General features: G+C 35.0%; 1 protein-coding gene across 2 annotated transcripts in view; it reads left to right on the top strand.

The window, feature by feature from the left end:
* The window catches only part of LOC150079019 (UDP-glucose 4-epimerase-like), a 121,108-nt gene extending 103,864 nt beyond the window's left edge, over positions 1-17,244 (top strand). For both annotated transcript variants that reach the window (XM_090383885.1, XM_090383886.1), the window contains exons 8-10: positions 268-345; positions 11,480-11,594; positions 16,754-17,244. In XM_090383885.1, coding sequence (XP_090240011.1) covers positions 268-345; positions 11,480-11,594; positions 16,754-16,875 — 315 coding nt within the window. In that variant the 3' untranslated portion in view covers positions 16,876-17,244. The remainder of the gene's footprint in view (positions 1-267; positions 346-11,479; positions 11,595-16,753) is intronic.
* Positions 17,245-17,899: the final 655 nt, after the last annotated feature.

Raw genomic sequence — 17,899 nt, 5'->3', positions numbered from 1 at the left:
CAATGCAATTATGACAGCTTAAATATTTTAAGCATTATCTATGATTAAGTTTGTTGTCTTGAAATTATTATGAATTATTTTTGAGACATTCAGGCCATTTTTTTTTTTTTATTGTGGATTATTAGCACTAACTTAATGACACTAAAATTTATGCAGCTTCAGCAGTATTGACATGTGCATACCATATACAAGATACTTTTGCATAGAATTTAAAAAAAACATTGCATGTAATTTCATCAATTGCATATAGTATTTTACTTATGACAGGTATACAACCTTGGTACTGGAAAAGGCTATACTGTTCTTCAATTAATACAAGCTTTCGAGAAAGTCAGTGGAAAAAAGGTTAGTTTCCTTTAAAACTTAATTCTAAATTCTAAATTCTGGCAGGAAATATCATGTTCTGTCAAGTTTTTTTCTCGCTCTATCTTTCTTTCACTTATGGGCTTCTATTTCTGATTTTAATTTGAAAGTGTATTTCTTTTACTGAAGAAGTTAATGTTACCTTAGCAGAAGAACCAAATATCAGGTTTGTTGTTTTAATTAGCCTTTATCAGTATAGATGCACAAAGCAGCAGAGACGAGTATCACTAGAATAAGTATATATGAGGTGTGGCAATAGTTCCTGGACTGGTGAACTAAAAAGAACATAAAGTTGAAGTATCTCAAAAATGGTTTTATTTTTATTCAAAGTAAATACCACCTGATTGAATGCACTTACAAGGGGCAGGGGGATGCTCAAAAAAGATTTGTATTCAACCAGAAGTAGTTGTTATTAGAAAGATAAATTTGTTTGATACCTTGAAATCTTTGTAACAAGCACACAAATTTTGGTTTCAATCTGGCAATTCATTTTTTTTATTTGCAGTGCTGAATGAAGTGAAGTGTCACAATGGATAAAGTGGAATACAGATCAGTGATTCTGTTCCACTTTCTGCTAGGTAAAACACCCAAAACAATCCATGAAGAAATGGCCACCATTTATGGAGAAGACTGACCAGGTTAGAGTGTTGTTGCACATTGGTATAAACAGTTCAAATGGGGAGAACCTCAGTGCATGATGAAGAAATCCCAGGATGCACAGCAACTGCTGTGACAGAAGAGAGTGTTGCAAAAATTGAGGCATTAATCCTGGAAGATTGCCATATTAGCATCAAAGAACTAGCTGCAGAGCTCCAAGTTAGAGTATCTGTGGAGAACATCAGCCATAAACAGTTGCATACGACTAAAGTGTCTGCTAGATATGGGTTCCCAGACTTCAGATCCCTTACTAGAAGAAGGAAAGGGCACAATGTACAAATGAAATGTCAATGTTCCAGGAAAAACTGAAATATTGGCACATCCAGTTTATTCTCCTGACCTTGCACCCTTGAATTTCTTCCTCTTTCCTGCCCTGAAGTCCTTTCTTCGTGAAAAACACTGCTGATGATGAGGATTTCTGGTACTGAGTCATGATATGAAGGACAGTCAGAGGATCTCTACAGAATTGGCCTGCAGAAGTGTATTGAGAGAGCAAAATTATTTCATTCTGTCTAGTAACTATGTTGAAAAAAGTATAATACAGTAATACCCCGAAGTTACGCAATAGGTGGGTCCGACGAAAATCGCGTAAGTCGAATTCGCGTAAGTCGGGGTAAAACTTTGCATATAAATACATATAAATTTTGCTTAATTGGGACCAAGGACTAACAAAAACACTAATTTAGAAGAAAAATATTAATAAAATTGCAGTTCTTTATACATATGAATACAAAATATATATTAAAAAAATAAATGACTTACTTAAAAAAAGTTATTTCGATGTCGATGGCTTCATAAAATCTAACAAATTCGTCTGACGACACAGCGCCTTCTTTTTTTCACGCAGAATTTCTTCGTAGCAAGCTAATAATTTTTTTATTCCTTGCTTTGTAACTGTAACGCGTTCTTCGTTGGAGTCTATGTTTTCTAAAATTTTTAAGCCCTTTTCAATTGAGCTGAGACCTTCTGTCAAGTTTGCAATTGTCATGTGCTTTTCTGGTGGAACTGGGTCTGAAGTGTCGGATTCAGTTACGTTTTGCTCACGCATCTCTATGAGCTCATTCATTGTCAGCTCCTGACTATGTGAATCCAACAGCTCGTTGACATCATCGATGTCAACGAGCTGTTGGATTCACCATCGACTTCCAAATCTAATTGCCTGGCAAGATTAACAACTTCTTCTATCACATGGGCGACATGATCAGTTTCTGGCGTTGTTTTCGTCTCGTTTTTGAAAAAAAATGGACAAAGTTTCTTCCAGACACCATTCAATGTTTTTTTGTGAATTTCATTCCAAGATTCTCCAATGATTCTTACGGCATCTAAAACATTGAATTGTTTCCAAAAGTCTTTAACAGACATATCACTATTTTGTCTCATAGCTTCATTCAGACGTGCAAACGAACGCCTCGTGTAGTAGGCCTTGAATGTTTTGATGACTCCCTGGTCCATCGGTTGAAGCAAGCTGGTTGTGTTTGGAGGCAAAAACACAACTTTCACACGTGGGTCGAAATTAATTAGGGTGGCAGGAGGGTGACCGGGTGCATTGTCAATAAGAAGCATCACTTTAAATGGAATCTGTTTAGATTTGCAATAACGTTCGACTTCTGGTATGAAGTGATGACCAAACCAGTCCTCAAAAACGGAAGCTGTCACCCAAGCTTTATGATTTGACTTCCAAATCACTGGTAAACTAATTTTAGATATGTTTTTTAAAACTCTTGGGTTTTCGGAGCGATAAATTAAGAGAGGTTTTAACTTGCAGTCACCAGCTGCATTCCCGCCAAGCATCACTGTCAATCGGTCTTTGGAAACCTTAAAGCCTGGAAAGCTTTTTTCTTCACGCGCGATAAAAGTTCTTTTAGGCATCTTCTTCCAGAACAGGCCAGTCTCATCCACGTTAAATACGGTTTCACTGCTATAGCCACCTTCTTCTATCATAGCCTTGAGTGTCTCAGGAAAAGAAGACGCAGCTACTTTATCGGCACTTGCTGCCTCTCCACTCTCCGCGATACTGTGCCAGTTACAGCGAGTTTTAAATCGGTTGAACCAACCGTTACTAGCTACAAAGTTTTCATCTTTGTCCGCCTCCTCAGCTTCTTCTTCTTTCAACCTCTCAAAAATCAGCTTAGCTTGATAGCACACAGTGTTCTGATCGACTGGACAATTCTTCACTTTTACTTGATTATCACACCATAATTTCAGCATTCCTTCCATCTCAGCAATAATACCATGACGTTTACGAATTATGCTTGAGTTCAAAGATTGAGCATTTTTCACCGCTTCGAGAATTCTTTCTTTATCTTTTATGATTGTTCTTACTGTGGATTCCGGTAGCTCAAACTTCTTTGCCAATTCACAAATTTTCATTCTGCTATCAAAATCCTTGATAATGTTAAGTTTACATTCCAAAGATATCGTTTTCCTTTTCCTACTAGGTGCAGGAGAATCAGATTTACTTCGTTTGAACGACATAGTTTTTTAAGGGTTTAGAAAACTTTCGTCGATCGTAGAATCGTATGTAATTGTGCACGTAGAGTTCGCACGAAACACGTCCAATGCGTATCACAGCAAGTGAAACACTGAGGGTCGTTTTTCATATGCCATCGATACAGTTAGTCCTCGTATAGAACGATAGTGTTAATTGTGTTCCTATAAACCCTCGTGCAATAAACAACAGGCCCTATGGGAAAAATCGGGTTAGGTGCCGACCACCCAAGATTGAACACACATTTTATTGCTTTTCTTTTTCTCTCTGAGTGTGCAGTGTCGTTACCAGGACGCTTCCTTTTCACACCTTTACTCGTTTTTAGGGAATAAAGCACAATTACAAAACGAGGAGGCACCCTTGATACGCATAAACAAAGCTGCGCGCATGTAGCAACTGAATAAACAACACCATAAAGGCAGAGATACACTATTAACACCTCACATTTCTAGGGGGTTACTACCATAAAACAATAAAAATCCAGTTGTGTTTCTGCTAGTGGAATCTGTTATAAACTGGTAGTAAACTCGATCTAATTGCATACCGATAGCTGGAATTGTGTTGGTTTTTACGTTATTATGGTGAAATGTGTTTTCCCCTTCACTGATATAAAAAACATAAAAGCAGCAAAGTTGAATTTTGTTCATCTTTGGCTCTCACTCTCCGCCGTCCCACCGTATATCGATAACATATGAAAACGACCTTGAAGATAGTGGGCGGCAGCGTTGCCAAACGAAAAAATCAAGAACCGCGTAACTCCGAGTTCGCGTAAGTCGGGGTAGCGTAAGTCGGGGTATTACTGTACATTGTGTTTGATTCAACCTTTTCTATCACAACTACTTCTGGATAAATACAATTCTTTTTTGAACCCCCCCTCATATTGTGCCATTCTAAAAGTTTCAGAAAAGAGTCAGTGAAGGCATACAAAGAGATGATGTTCAGCTAGGTGGTTAACAGTTTTTAACATATCATACATTTCTGTTGTAGATTTTCTTAGTTTAACACAAAATTTGATATTTGTTCATTGCTCAATTGTAAGATTCAGCATTAACGCTATTAATAAAACTGGTCAGCCTGGTCAATCTCTGTACCACCATCTGTCAGAGGAAGTTCAAACTACAACATACCACTTCTCTTAATTTTCAAACTCATCACATATGACTGCAACAGCATCAGTCTGGAAACTTTGCCACACCTCATATAATGAGTAAAGAAAAAATATTACCAATAACTGCAATGGTAGAAATAATATAAAATGAAAGTATAGAAATCATGAAATAATAAAAGTTTTAAGTATAGAAGGACAAAAGTGTATTATAAAACTTAATTGGATAAGAGTTGTTATAAATATGAGAGAGAGAGAGAGAGAGCACAAATTTCAGCGGTAGAATTATATGCATAAAATGCACAGGAATCTGAAGCAGTGGGAGCAGATATGGAAAAAAGTAAGTAGAATGTATTGCAGGTGGAATAATTTGAATAAATTAATAATGCCCATTGTAGCTAAAAAGTATCAAAATAATTTTTTCTTCACTCTCTCACAGATTTATAGCCAGACTCTCCAATGGGACAAATTTAAATTAATCCCATTTGAAAATTTATCCTTTTGGCATTATTTCCACCATTATATTATTATTGTCATAGTTATTTTGAATATTTTTCTTTTCTGATTATATGTATATGCACACACACACTGGTCAGAACAATTGTGTGTGTGTGTGTGTGTGTGTGTGTGTGTGTGTGTGTGGCGAGCAAGTAAGTCAAAAGCACTATTGCTCATCATTCCCATTAGGATGTTAGAATGTCCACATTGTTCTGGTTTTTTTTTTTTTTTATGTGAACCCCAAACACGAGAGGTATTAGAACCTATCGTACTTAGTACCGTGCTTGGGTTGGAGGTTGAGAAGACGAAAGAAGATATTTGTTGACATTGGACTTGAACTTCTGTAGATTGTAATTTTCAGGAAATACGTATGAAGGAAGGTTGTTCCAGAAAACGGCAGTTGAATGAATAAATGAGGAAGATGAAAAGTTGGTTCTGTGGGTTTGAAGTTGGACAGTAAATGGATGTTGGCTGGTGGCGGCACGTGTTCGGACTGTTTTGAAAGAGAGAGCGGGAATTATAGAAGCCAATTCAGAAGAACAGTGCCCATGGAAGTATCTGTAGAAGAGGCATGCAGCAGAAACAGTACGTCTAAGAGAAAGCGAGTGGAGAGACTCTGTTAGAGATGAATCATTAATTAACCTAACTGCCCTCTTCTGAATGGAATCAAGAAGCCTGAGAGAGGTTTTGGGGGCACCACCCCAGATGTGGGAACAATATTCCATGGCAGGGTGTATTTGCGATTTATACAGAGTGAGCAGCTGTTTGGAAGAAAAGTAACGCCGAGAGCGAAAGAGAAAACCAAGTTTTTTAGATGCAGAGGAAGCAATATTTGTAATGTGCTTGTGCCAAGAGAGATTAGAAGTCAGGGTAATCCCCAAAAGAGATATATCATTTTGCCTAGAAATCGGAGTGTCCCTAAAGATAAGCATAGGAGCAGAAGAATCCTTTTTACGAGATATAAGACAAGACTGAGTTTTAGAAGGGTTTAAATCAACTAAGTTGTCTTTGCCCCACTGGAGAATTACCTGAAGATCGCATTTAAGGAATTGGTAGCAGATTTTCGAGAAGTTGAAGCTGATTGAGCAGGACAAGGTTTCTCAAAATGGAAAGTGGAATGCAATGTGCTATCATCGGCAAAACTATGGATAGGATTGCCAGTCAATGGAAGAAGGTCATTAATATACAAGAGGAAAAGAGTGGGGGAAAGAACTGAACCTTGAGGGACACCGGCATTAGTGGAGAAGTTAGAAGACAGAGAGCCATCTACCATCACCCTCAGTGAGCGATCAGAGAGAAAACTGGATAAACAATTACTAAAAACAGTTGGCAAACCATAAGATGGAAGCTTGTTTAGAAGACCTTTATGCCAAACACGATCAAAAGCCTTTGAGATGTCAAGAGCAACTACTTGCGTTTCACCGAACTTTTCCATTGAATTAGTCCATAAATGGGTAACATAAGCCAGAATATCACCAGTGGATCGACACTGACGGAATCCATACTGGCGATCGTTGATCAAACAGAAGGTTTCTAGGTAGTTTAAGAGTTGGCTGTTAATTGATTTCCCCATCACTTTAGAAAGAATAGAAGTAATTGCAATGGGACGATAATTGGATGGGAGCGATTTGTCACCCTTTTTAGGAACTGGCTGGATATGAGCAAATTTCCAAGCAGAAGAAAAAACACCTTTGGAATAAGAAAGTGAAAAAAGGCGGCAAAGAATAGGAGTAAGTTCAGGAGCACAGGTTTTGAGAACAAGTGGAGAAATACCATCAGGACCTGGAGCTTTCTTAGCATCAAGATTCATCAAAATCCTTCTGATATTGTGGTGGACTCACTGACATGCAAATCATAAGTCTTGTATCAAGGCTGCATCTGTGTAGACTATTCCAGACAGTTTTGGTTGTTGTCACTGCTGAAAATCATCAAAGGTAGCCGGGTAGCATTTGCGTGTTATTGTGATGGGAAAAGAGAGAGAGAGATAGGAATCTTACTTTGGCATTGTTCGTGGTCATTGACCCTGACCTGAACATCTACATACAATCTGAGTTTCTTGAAGCTGATTCCACAACCTGCTAATGACACTTTGTAGCATACCAAGCTATGCCTCAAATTGGTATTGTGATTGTTCCATTTGCAGTCTCCCACCTAATCTGTAGACAGTTTACTTGGGAAAACTATCTGAGGTGATATTTCGAGATGCTTCACTATGATAATCAAGAGGTGTGTTGTCTTTTGCAGCTGTTGTTCGTAACTGAGGTAATTCTGTGTTATAGACATAAATAACGAAATGGTTTCGTGCATGATTTTGCAATTGTTAGAGAATTTAGTATCTTACAGAACACTTCAGTCCTTGAACATGTGCTGTTATTGCAGCCACAACGAATATCTATACAGTAGATCAGTGGTTTTCAACCTTTTTTTAATAACGGTGCCCCTAAGTAATTTATTTTATTTTGCGGCACCCCTACTCAATTTTCTGCCTGTTAGATCCGATTCTCTCAGATATAATATTATATATATAATATTAAAAATATATATGCTATATGATATTTATTACAATAATATAATTATAAAAATTACATTTCATAATATCATAATACAAATTATATATATACAGTATATAATTTTACTCTTTATATAGAGGTACTAAGTAAACATCAATTATAGATCACCACAAAATTAAAACGATGATGAACACCTTTTTATAATGAAATAAACATATAAATTAAAAAATAATAATAAGTTTAAGTAATTTAAACCCAAATTACGTGGCACCCCTGGAATGTTGTTGCAGCACCGTGGTTGAAAACCACTGCAGTCCAATTAATTGAGTTTTGACCACATATAATATACTTATAGTTTGCACATAGAATTTTAGTGATGACTGTCTTGTTTGAAGATGAAAGATTAAAAGACAGGTATGTCTTTCAATGCTATCTTGCATCATATGCCACTGCTAATGCTAGTTTTTCTAACTTTACCAGTTTCAGTTGCCTCAGTTCAATGCAGTTTTTCAAAATTAAAATTAATCAAAAATTGTTTACAACGACAGTGTCCCAACAATGCCTCTCTAATTTGGCAATAATTTCAATAGAAAATGATCATTTGTAACAAATAAACATAAATGAAATAATTAATAAATTCGTGTCTCTTAAAGCAAAGAAACAAATTTGTATAATATTATAATTTTCCTTTTATTTTATTATTGTAATAGAGTAAGATTACTGTGATTATAATTTAAAGATTATTTCCAGAATTTCAGAATGAAATTGATATTTTTGTTTGTTGTTTTATTATATTATATGTGAGATTTAATTGTTTTCTTTTTCAATAAATTAATAATAATTATTTATGCCTAATTTTATTTTTTAATCGAAATATTTTGGGGTGGAAAATTTGATTTCGCTTAATGGCGGCACATAGGGTCGCAGCGGCCCTGGACATTGGTAAGAGATACGTTCCAGGACTTCTTACTTAAGTAAAGTTTTACGTAACTCGGGAATGAATAATAAAATATTGCTACTATATCCCTGATATGCCAAAATTACAAAAGCTATGCAATATCCTCAGAAGAATTAAGAAAAGTAGTTATATATTTTTAATTAGATCAATTAAAAACTTTATCTGGGGGCAGCAGTGAAGTAGCCAGAGTGGCACATAAGAAAAATAAACATAAAAGGAAGAAAAAACACGTGTTATTGTACTGTAAAAACGGATATGTATTTCATAGCCTTAGTTATTATAGTTGACTTTATTGGTGCCGATTGCTTCTCGTATTCTGTCTTTCTCCTTTATTATCGTGTTCACCGTTGCCACTGACAATCTGAATTCTGTGCAATACTCATTAACTTTTGGTCATTTTCATACATCGTTATTATTTTAATTTTCTGATCGAACTCTATTGCTTTCCGTTTCTTGATAGATTTACTGGTACCGCTGTCACTTATTCTCTTAGTCGGCACCATGATAACAGTCAAAATTAAATTTTCTGAAAAGAACTTCAGTGTTAAGGCAAAACCTCACTGTTATCACCCCACGTGAGTTCACATTTTACTAAAGCTAATTTCTGGAGGTCACTGCCATAAAACAATAAAAACAATTTGCACTTTCCGGGTTATTGGGCTTTTCTGTTAATGCAATCTATTATAAACGGATAATAAACTCGATCCTATTGCACTTGCAATAATACTGATAGCTGGAATTCTGTGGGTTTTTACGTTATTATGGTGAAATGTGTGCCCCCTTCACTGAAATCTTCTGTCATATAAAAAAAATATATAAATAACATTACGTAAGTCGGGGATTTATTGTATCGAAAAATGTTCAGCAACCTACATAAAAAGTATGGCAATAGATAAAAAACGATGAAACTTACCACGTGTCCAATACGATGCTTCCCTTTATTTTTTACAATGTCATGTATGCTTTGGTCACCAACATTATAATAGTTCCTTAGAGATTTAACAGATGCACCGTTTTCAAACTTTTGAATAATTTCAAGTTTTTGTTTAATTGATAGCACGACTCTTGCGTTTGCCCATCATTTTCACGATTTTTAAACAAAAAAAAAAAAAAAAATCGCTACTATAAAAAAAATCCAACATCCCTGACATATAATAACGAAACAAAATTTGACCTTTTGTGTTGCGACAGAACACAACAATCGACGTGGCGCACTAAAATAAACTAAACATTTAATCTGTTTTTTTTTTTTTTTTTGAGCGGCGGGTGTGAAAACAGCGGGGTTTCAAAATAATAGGCACACTAATCTCCCAATGAAGACATAACGGCACTTCTTGTCGCTTATTTACGACTTGCAAAACATCTGTTTATTTTTGAGTGTCCCAGTTAATCCGATCCCTGTAAATCGAGAGTCTGCTGTATCTGTGTGACACTGCCACTTTGATATTCCAACAATACCCACCTTTGATGTCTTGACCATCACTTCAAATTCATTGAATTTATTTACTATACTCCGAGCATTGTTGTACATGCAAGTATACATGCACCTGTTCTTACCCTTAGTTAGCCTAACATAGCCCATGTGTTAATCCAAAGCCCATCACGTTTAACAAATCTGGTTAGCTAATTTGATAGGGTTACTCATGAGCTGGATTTAGGGAATAATTTCAACATTGGTTATTTAGATTTCAGCAAAGCATTTGACTCGGTCCCACATGAATGGTTACTTTATAAGCTTAAACAGGTTGGAATCAAAATCCTTAGATGGATAGCAGGATGGCTTCAGGGCAGGAGGCAGAGGGTTGTAATAAATAGTTATTCCTCAGATTGAGTTAATGTAAGAAGTGGGGTTCCCCAGTTATCAGTATTGGGACCACTGTTGTTTTCGATTTTCTTAAATGACATTGATGAAGGGTTACAGGGCGCCAAGCAGAGCTTCTTCATAGTGACCTAGATAGACTTCAGGAATGGTCAGAAAAGTGGCAGCTTTGCTTTAATCCAGCTCTTTGCTGGATTAAAGCAAAGCAAAGTCAGTAGTGGAAGAAAGGGACTTGGGAGTTACAATACGGTCAGACATGAAGTTCTCCGAGCATTGTAGACAGGTTGCAAGGAAGGCATGTAGTGTCCTATTGATCATTTATTGAACATTTTTTAGCAGAGATAATGATGTCATAATCCCATTATATAAGGCTATTGTTAGACCACACACTTGGAATACTGTATTCAAGTATGGAGACCAACCACACCTAAAAAAAAAGACATCAAGCTTCTTGAAAGGGTCCAAAGATGGGTAACTCGCCTGGTGAGATCAGCAAAAGGGTGTCCATATGAGGAAAGACTTTGAATATGTTGGTTGCACAGCTTGGAAACTAGGCACCTTAGATAGAGGAGGCTTGATTGAGGTGTTTAAGGCTCTGAGAAGCAAAAGTAAAATGAATGAGGACGAAATTTTCAAGGTTATAAATGATTCTAGAACTAGGGGCCATAAATTCAAGCTATGGGGGGAATTGTTTAGAGTGGATTGCAGGAAGTTTTATTTTAGCCAACGAGTTATAAATTACTGGAATAAGTTCATGGGTGATAGAGGCTGACAGTTCGAGGAAATTCAAAGGTCAACTTGTATCAATTATTTATTTAATTTAATTTTTTTATTATTATTGTTTTACCCTTTTTTTTTCTTTTTTTTTTTTTTTTTTTTTTTTTTTTGGGCCGGTGCAGCCTTAGACTTATTATTAGTAACCTTAGGCTTCCTTCCACAGTATGGCCATTACTAATACTAAATTGAAGTGACTCACTTAAATAATCAGCCCATACATACTGTTCTAGTTATATATAGGAAGGTTAATATTTAATGTAATATTGAAATATATTTTACTGATTAGTTATTTAATATATTGCAGATTAACTGCCGAATTACAGACCGGAGGCGAGGTGACATTCCTGCAATTTGGGGTGATTGCAGTTTGGCAGAAAAGGAGCTCGGGTGGAAAGCTAAACATGGACTAGATGATATGTGTAAGTATTTGTTGGAAAAGTGAAAGCAAACTATTTAATAAGTATAGTTTGAACCTCATAAATCTGGGGAAGTTGGGACTTAGCAAGTAGTAAGTCACAGTAAAAATCCCAGAAAATTCTTGATAAAGCCTTGAGCATTCCAGAAAATTCTTGATCAAGTCTTGAACAAGACAGATTTTTTTAAAACTAATATTGTAGAGAACTGTTGACAGTAAATTAAACAATTTCCTAAAGAGTATTATTTTGAAAGCAACAAAGCGTTATTATCATGTGAGAATTATAATGTATTGCTCATGGGTAAAAACTTCCATGCATGAAATAAAAATGTTAAAAATATCAATAAAGAAAGCCAGGCTGTGTTTCACTGTAGTGGATTCTTGATCTCTGTGACTGCTGAATAATGTTGTGCTAGTTTATATTAGTAACAGTACAAAATGCTGCTATTAGAGTATATTTTCTATATTCTCTATACATATAAATTATATATACAAGTAGCCCTCGATTTATGCCTGGGTTAGGTTTCTGGGGAGGACAGACACAAATGGAGCCCTTTATATAATGGAGTGAATGGGAAATCACAGGGTTAGGTTCTGGACACCAAAAATTTTACCTCCCCATTTCAATACTGGAGTATTTAAAGCTCAGAAATAAACTTTTTTTAATTAAAAAAAGCATTTTATTTTTAACCTACATAAATACAGTATAATAAATAAAAAATAAATTAATAGTATGTAATTACATAAAACATTTTGACATGGCACAGTGCCGAAGTTTTAGTTGCCTTTTGAAGGGCCTGGTTGAGAATCATCTGTTAATGGCATTGGTTAAGAGGGTTGCCTTTTTTGGAAGAAAGAAGCAAGTGTTGATTGCCTGGATTTTTTCCTCCTTTCTTTAAGAATTTAAAAATAAGGACTCAGGGTTGATATGACACCCCCTTTTAACTGTGGCACTCCTCTCCCAGTTATGCCAGGTGGGAAGGAGCAGCAGTGCGTAGCACACGCTTCTTGATTAGACCAGGCTTCGAGCCCATCACCACCAAATACGGAGGATGCGGAAAGGTCAGGGAATGACGACCGCATATCTCCGGGGCAATATGGCCTTAGTTGCTAATGCTCCTAAAAACCAAATAACAACAACAACATATTCTGTGACTTTGACAGTTACAACTTGTGTTTGTATGAACAAGCCAAATATATTTTGTTACATGTGCAGTAACTGTGTTGTGGCAAAACAAAAGAAGGATATAGAATCATTTATGAAAATATATATCTGCATATTTTGGAATTAAATTGGGTGACCAAGATAAAAGTTGCCCCCCAACCCCCATACATGTGTGGACTGCTTTCAATTGTAGAAATGTAAAAAGAAAGCCATGGTATTTTCCATTCCCAAGGAGAGAATCTTGGGATCATATTAATGACTGCTATTTTTATTTCATAGATTATATTGTATTGTACTCTATTGTATATCACATATCTCTATTAGGAATACTCTAATTTCTAGTCTCTCTTTTGGATAAGCACATCACAAACAAACAGGTCTCTATTGTATATCACATATCTCTATTAGGAATACTCTTATTTCTAATCTCTCTCTCTCTCTTGGATAAGCACATCACAAACATTGGCTTCCTCTGCATAAAAAAAACTGGATTTTCTCTTTTGTTTGTGGCATTACTTTTCTAAACTTTTCTTTTTCTGAACAGCTAATCACTCAAATCACACACAAATCCCAAATCTGCCCTACCATGGAATATTGTTCCAACATCTAGAGCAGTGCTCTCATAACCTCTGTCAGGCTTATAGATGCCATTCAAAAGAGGATGGTAATTTCATTTATTGTTCTGTGCATATTATAAATGCAGAGAAAGGTAAAATATTTTTTACATTAAATGTGGAATAACCAAATTAAGAATTAATTCATAGAGAATAATACTTTGTAAAATAATAAGAGAAGTTTACCTCAATATAGTACGTAGAACACTTCTGTATGATACTCTCCAGAAATTAAAACAAAAAAATAGAAAAACTTACATTAGAGTAACAAATAATTTAAAAAATAATTAAAAATCAATTTAACACAATAAAACTCAATTTACTGCAGTTAACAATAAGAAAATTAATTAAAAGAATTTAACAAAAAAAATTGCAAAATGATTTTCCTTCTTGAAGCTGACAACGCTTTTTGACCATATGTCGTGATCACAGGAATAAAAATTACCGAATAGGGGTGAGTGTGAAACTTAAATAGGGATTCTTTGCGCATGCGTGTAAAAGCCCACGAATCGGAGATGAGATATGGCCGACAAACATTAACAGAATTTTCGTGTAATTTAATTTCTACGGTTTCTGCAGTTTCTACATACTATACTGAGGTAAACTTCTCATATTATTTTACAAATATTGATATCAACATAGAATGTATTGAGCATTACAGCTCTGGTTCATACTATAGAGAATAATACATATTTTTAACAAAGGCTCTTAAAGATACCCTCCTTATTGGAATTTTTATAAACATCCTCTTCATGACAGTATAATAGTTTGCTTTTTTTTTTTTTTTTTTGCTCATTTTTTAGAGTTTGGATTTGAATCCCATTGGTAATTGGAGTGATTCCTCAAAGGCTGTCAGTAAGGGCTGTACTTACTGTATCTCATGAGATGGCATAGATAATGCAAGTTTTTAGGTTTATCAGCCTGTACATTATGCATATTGACATCTACAAACAAACAAACACTTAAGTAGACATAATACACAACAAAAATCATACAAATTAGATTATTATAGAACTGGTGCATTATAAGCCAACAATGTCAAATGAATGGTGTACATGCTATGAGTGGCACACATAGAAAAATATGAAACATAGCCACTCACAAATGGTTTATACCAGGGGTGGCTAACCTTTTCTTGTAACATGTTACATATTATGTTGTACAGTAATACCCCGAAGTTACGCGATAGGTGGGTCCGACGAAAATCGCATAAGTCGAATTCGCGTAAGTCGGGGTACAACTTTGCATATAAATACATATAAATTTTGCTTAATTGGGACCAAGGACTAACAAAAACACTAGTTTAGAAGAAAAATATTAATAAAATTGCAGTTCTTTATACATATTAATACAAAATATGTATTAAAAAAACAAATGACTTACGTTAAAAAGTTATTTCGATGTCGATGGCTTCATAAAATCTAACAAATTCGTCTGACGACACAGCGCGTTCTTTTTTTCACGCAGAATTTCTTCATAGCAAGCTAATAATTTTTTTTTCCTTGCTTTGTAGCTATAACGCGTTCTTCGTTGGAGTCTATGTTTTCTAAAATTTTTAAGCCCTTTACAATTGAGCCCTTTTCAATTTTCAACCTGTCAAGTTTGCAATTGTCATGTGCTTTTTGCCGTTGCTTCATTTAGGCCTGTAGCACGTGCAATATCACATGGTCTTTCATTTCGCTCAAAGCGTTTCACAATTTCATATTTTTTCTCTATTGACAGAGGCGGACTGGCCATAAGAATTACCGGGGAAACCCCGGTGGGCCAGTGTGATTTTGGCCATAAACCATAGTATGAGGCCACTATAAATTTTCCCGGGTAAGAATTTTTGACCCAGTCCGCCTCTGTTTATCTATAATTGCTTTTCTTTTTCTCTCTGAATCTGCAGTGTCTTCACCAGGACGCTTCCTTTTCACACCTTTTAATTAAGTATTTTACTCATTTTTAGGGAATAAAGCACAATTACAAAACGAGGAGGCACGCTTGATACGCATAAACAAAGCTGCGCGCATGTAGCAACTGAATAAACAACACCATAAAGGCAGAGATACGCTATTAACACCTCACATTTCTAGGGGTTACTACCATAAAACAATAAAAATCCAGTTGCGTTTCTGCTAGTGAAATCTGTTATAAACTGGTAGTAAACTCGATCTAATTGCATTTTCGATTATACCGATAGCTGAAATTGTGTTGGTTTTTACGTTATTATGGTGAAATGTGTTTCCCCTTCACTGATATAAAAAACATAAAAGCAGCAAAGTTGAACTTTGTTCATCTTTCGCTCTAATTCTCCGCCGTCGCACCGTATATCGATAACTTATGAAAAACGACCTTGAAGATAGTGGGCGGCAGCGTTGCCAAACGAAAAAATCAAGAACCGCGTAACTCCGAGTTCGCATAAGTCGGGGTAGCGTAAGTCGGGGTATTACTGTATATGCTTTATATGCCACCAAGGGCAGATCTAGAAGCTGCCAAAATGGCCTGCCCTTCTCCGAGTGATCCATGATAGCCACCACCAATTTTGTTTGCCAGCTGTTTAAAGGAATTTTATGCTAAACAGTTTTTATAAAACAAAAAAATTAAAACAATTTTTCATTTATAAAATAAATTTAACTTAGGTTAACAAATGATTGTTTGACCTTACAGAACTGCTCATATGAGGCAGTCACTTACCTGTACTAATTTAACGCTAAAAGGCAGTAAATATGAACTCTAGGTTCCCATCATATTAAAACTCGGGTCATTTTCTGGCACTAAAAGTGGAATTTAAATTGTGTTTAGCTTCATTTCTGGTTTTTCAAATCAGTTTTATAATTTATATTATTTTATTTTCACATTGGGAGGCATAGCATGTGTTCTGAAGATTGGTGAGGCCTAATTTATAATATAAAAAAGCACTTTTCATTTGAAGATAAATGAAAAACATCTAATGTCAAAAACTTAAGTATAATTGTGAGTAAAATATTGCAACAAAGTTCTCATTTAGAAACTGAAATATTTTTACCTTTTTATAACATCAGTAATGAATTAATTTTAGTCGGGTTTTTGTTTTCTATAACATGCAAAAAAATTATTTTTGTTCAGGTTAATTTTATGCAACTTATGCCACTGGCAACTTTAGTGATGAAATTGGCATTTATTTTGTCGTTTCAATCAAAGTTGAGGCTACAAAGTATATAAAAAAATATTAAAGAGAAGAAAACTTTAAATACTAGAAAATTAAATCATAGTTTCACTGTAAATTAAAAGAAACTTTCACTGTAAATTAAAAGTTTTCGAAGTTTGAAAACTTGTAATGTTTGGTTTTTTTTTGTTTTTTTTTGTAATGAATGTCGTTTATAAATATGGTGTTACTTTTTTTGTTTTTATCCTTTCCTTCAGGTGAAGATTTCTGGCGATGGTTAACAGTGAATCCTTCTGGTTACAGAACACTGACAGAAGAGAAAGAATCAAGTTTGGAAGTAAATGAACACAGCCATTTAGTCCTAGCAGGATTAAATTAAATTTGAATATCTTTTTTATTTTTTTGTATTACTCTACCTCCTGGAGAGGTTTATGATTCTGTGTCCAGTTTCAATTATTTATAAGAGAAGGAACCAAGGAAACGATTGGAGGTTAATTTCAAGCATATCTTCCAGTAAACAGATTTGATTTAATCAAAAGGCAAAGAAATTATTTCTTTACAGATGTATATTAATGTCCTTGTTAATACAGATAGAATATATTTTAATATAAACTGTCAGAAAAATCTGTATCAGTATTGTCTTTTTATTAATAGAAGCTTGAACAATTAGTTAGTACTCATCTAGTTTACCTGCTGAGCTTGAATGCATAAAGCAGCATTCATAATTTACTGCGTTCAAACCTAAGCTTTTTATAAAAATCAAAAATTAAAATACAAAAAAATATTTTGGTAAAATGGAACCTTATTTATTATTATTATTTTTTTAATATAAATTTTTGTATGTTTGTATGCATTGTGTCAGGTAAGACACTAATTTTGAATATACCATGTTAAAGGCATCATGTAGGATGAATACTCAATTTTTAAAAATCAGATACTCAGGCGTTTTTTTTTTTTAATTATTAAATTTTAAATGGTTTGTTGAGTCTCAAAAGCAGAAAATTCCAAGCCTGTTTTCTACCAATAGGCATGCTCGAAGTACTAAATAATATTGCATTCTTATCAGTGTTTCTGATCTAACTTGGGGCATATCAAGAGAAAACCAAGAGGAAGAAAAGAAAGCAAAGAAAAATTTAAGTATGATGCATCCATGATTAATTACTGTATTTTCTGGACCATAAGAATTTTTTTTTTCCCCCTGGAAAGCATGATCAGAATAAGCAATAGTCCTTATTGTCTGACCAGTGCAGATCACATGTAAGAGGCAACAAAAAGGACAGTCGTGGGATTAGACACTTAGTTAGCTGTGAACTCAGGAGGCCTTGTCCAACTGCATTGTCCATTGGACTTCTCAATTAGCAAATCCATTATAGACATTTGTGTGTGAGGAATGGACCAAGTGA

This window comes from Mastigoproctus giganteus, chromosome 10 (assembly GCF_048544385.1).
Source record: "Mastigoproctus giganteus isolate SK-2022 chromosome 10, ASM4854438v1, whole genome shotgun sequence".
Lineage (NCBI taxonomy): Eukaryota > Metazoa > Arthropoda > Arachnida > Uropygi > Thelyphonidae > Mastigoproctus > Mastigoproctus giganteus.
The sequence above is the reverse complement of the archived record's forward strand: the minus strand, read 5'-3'. Positions and strand labels throughout refer to the sequence as shown.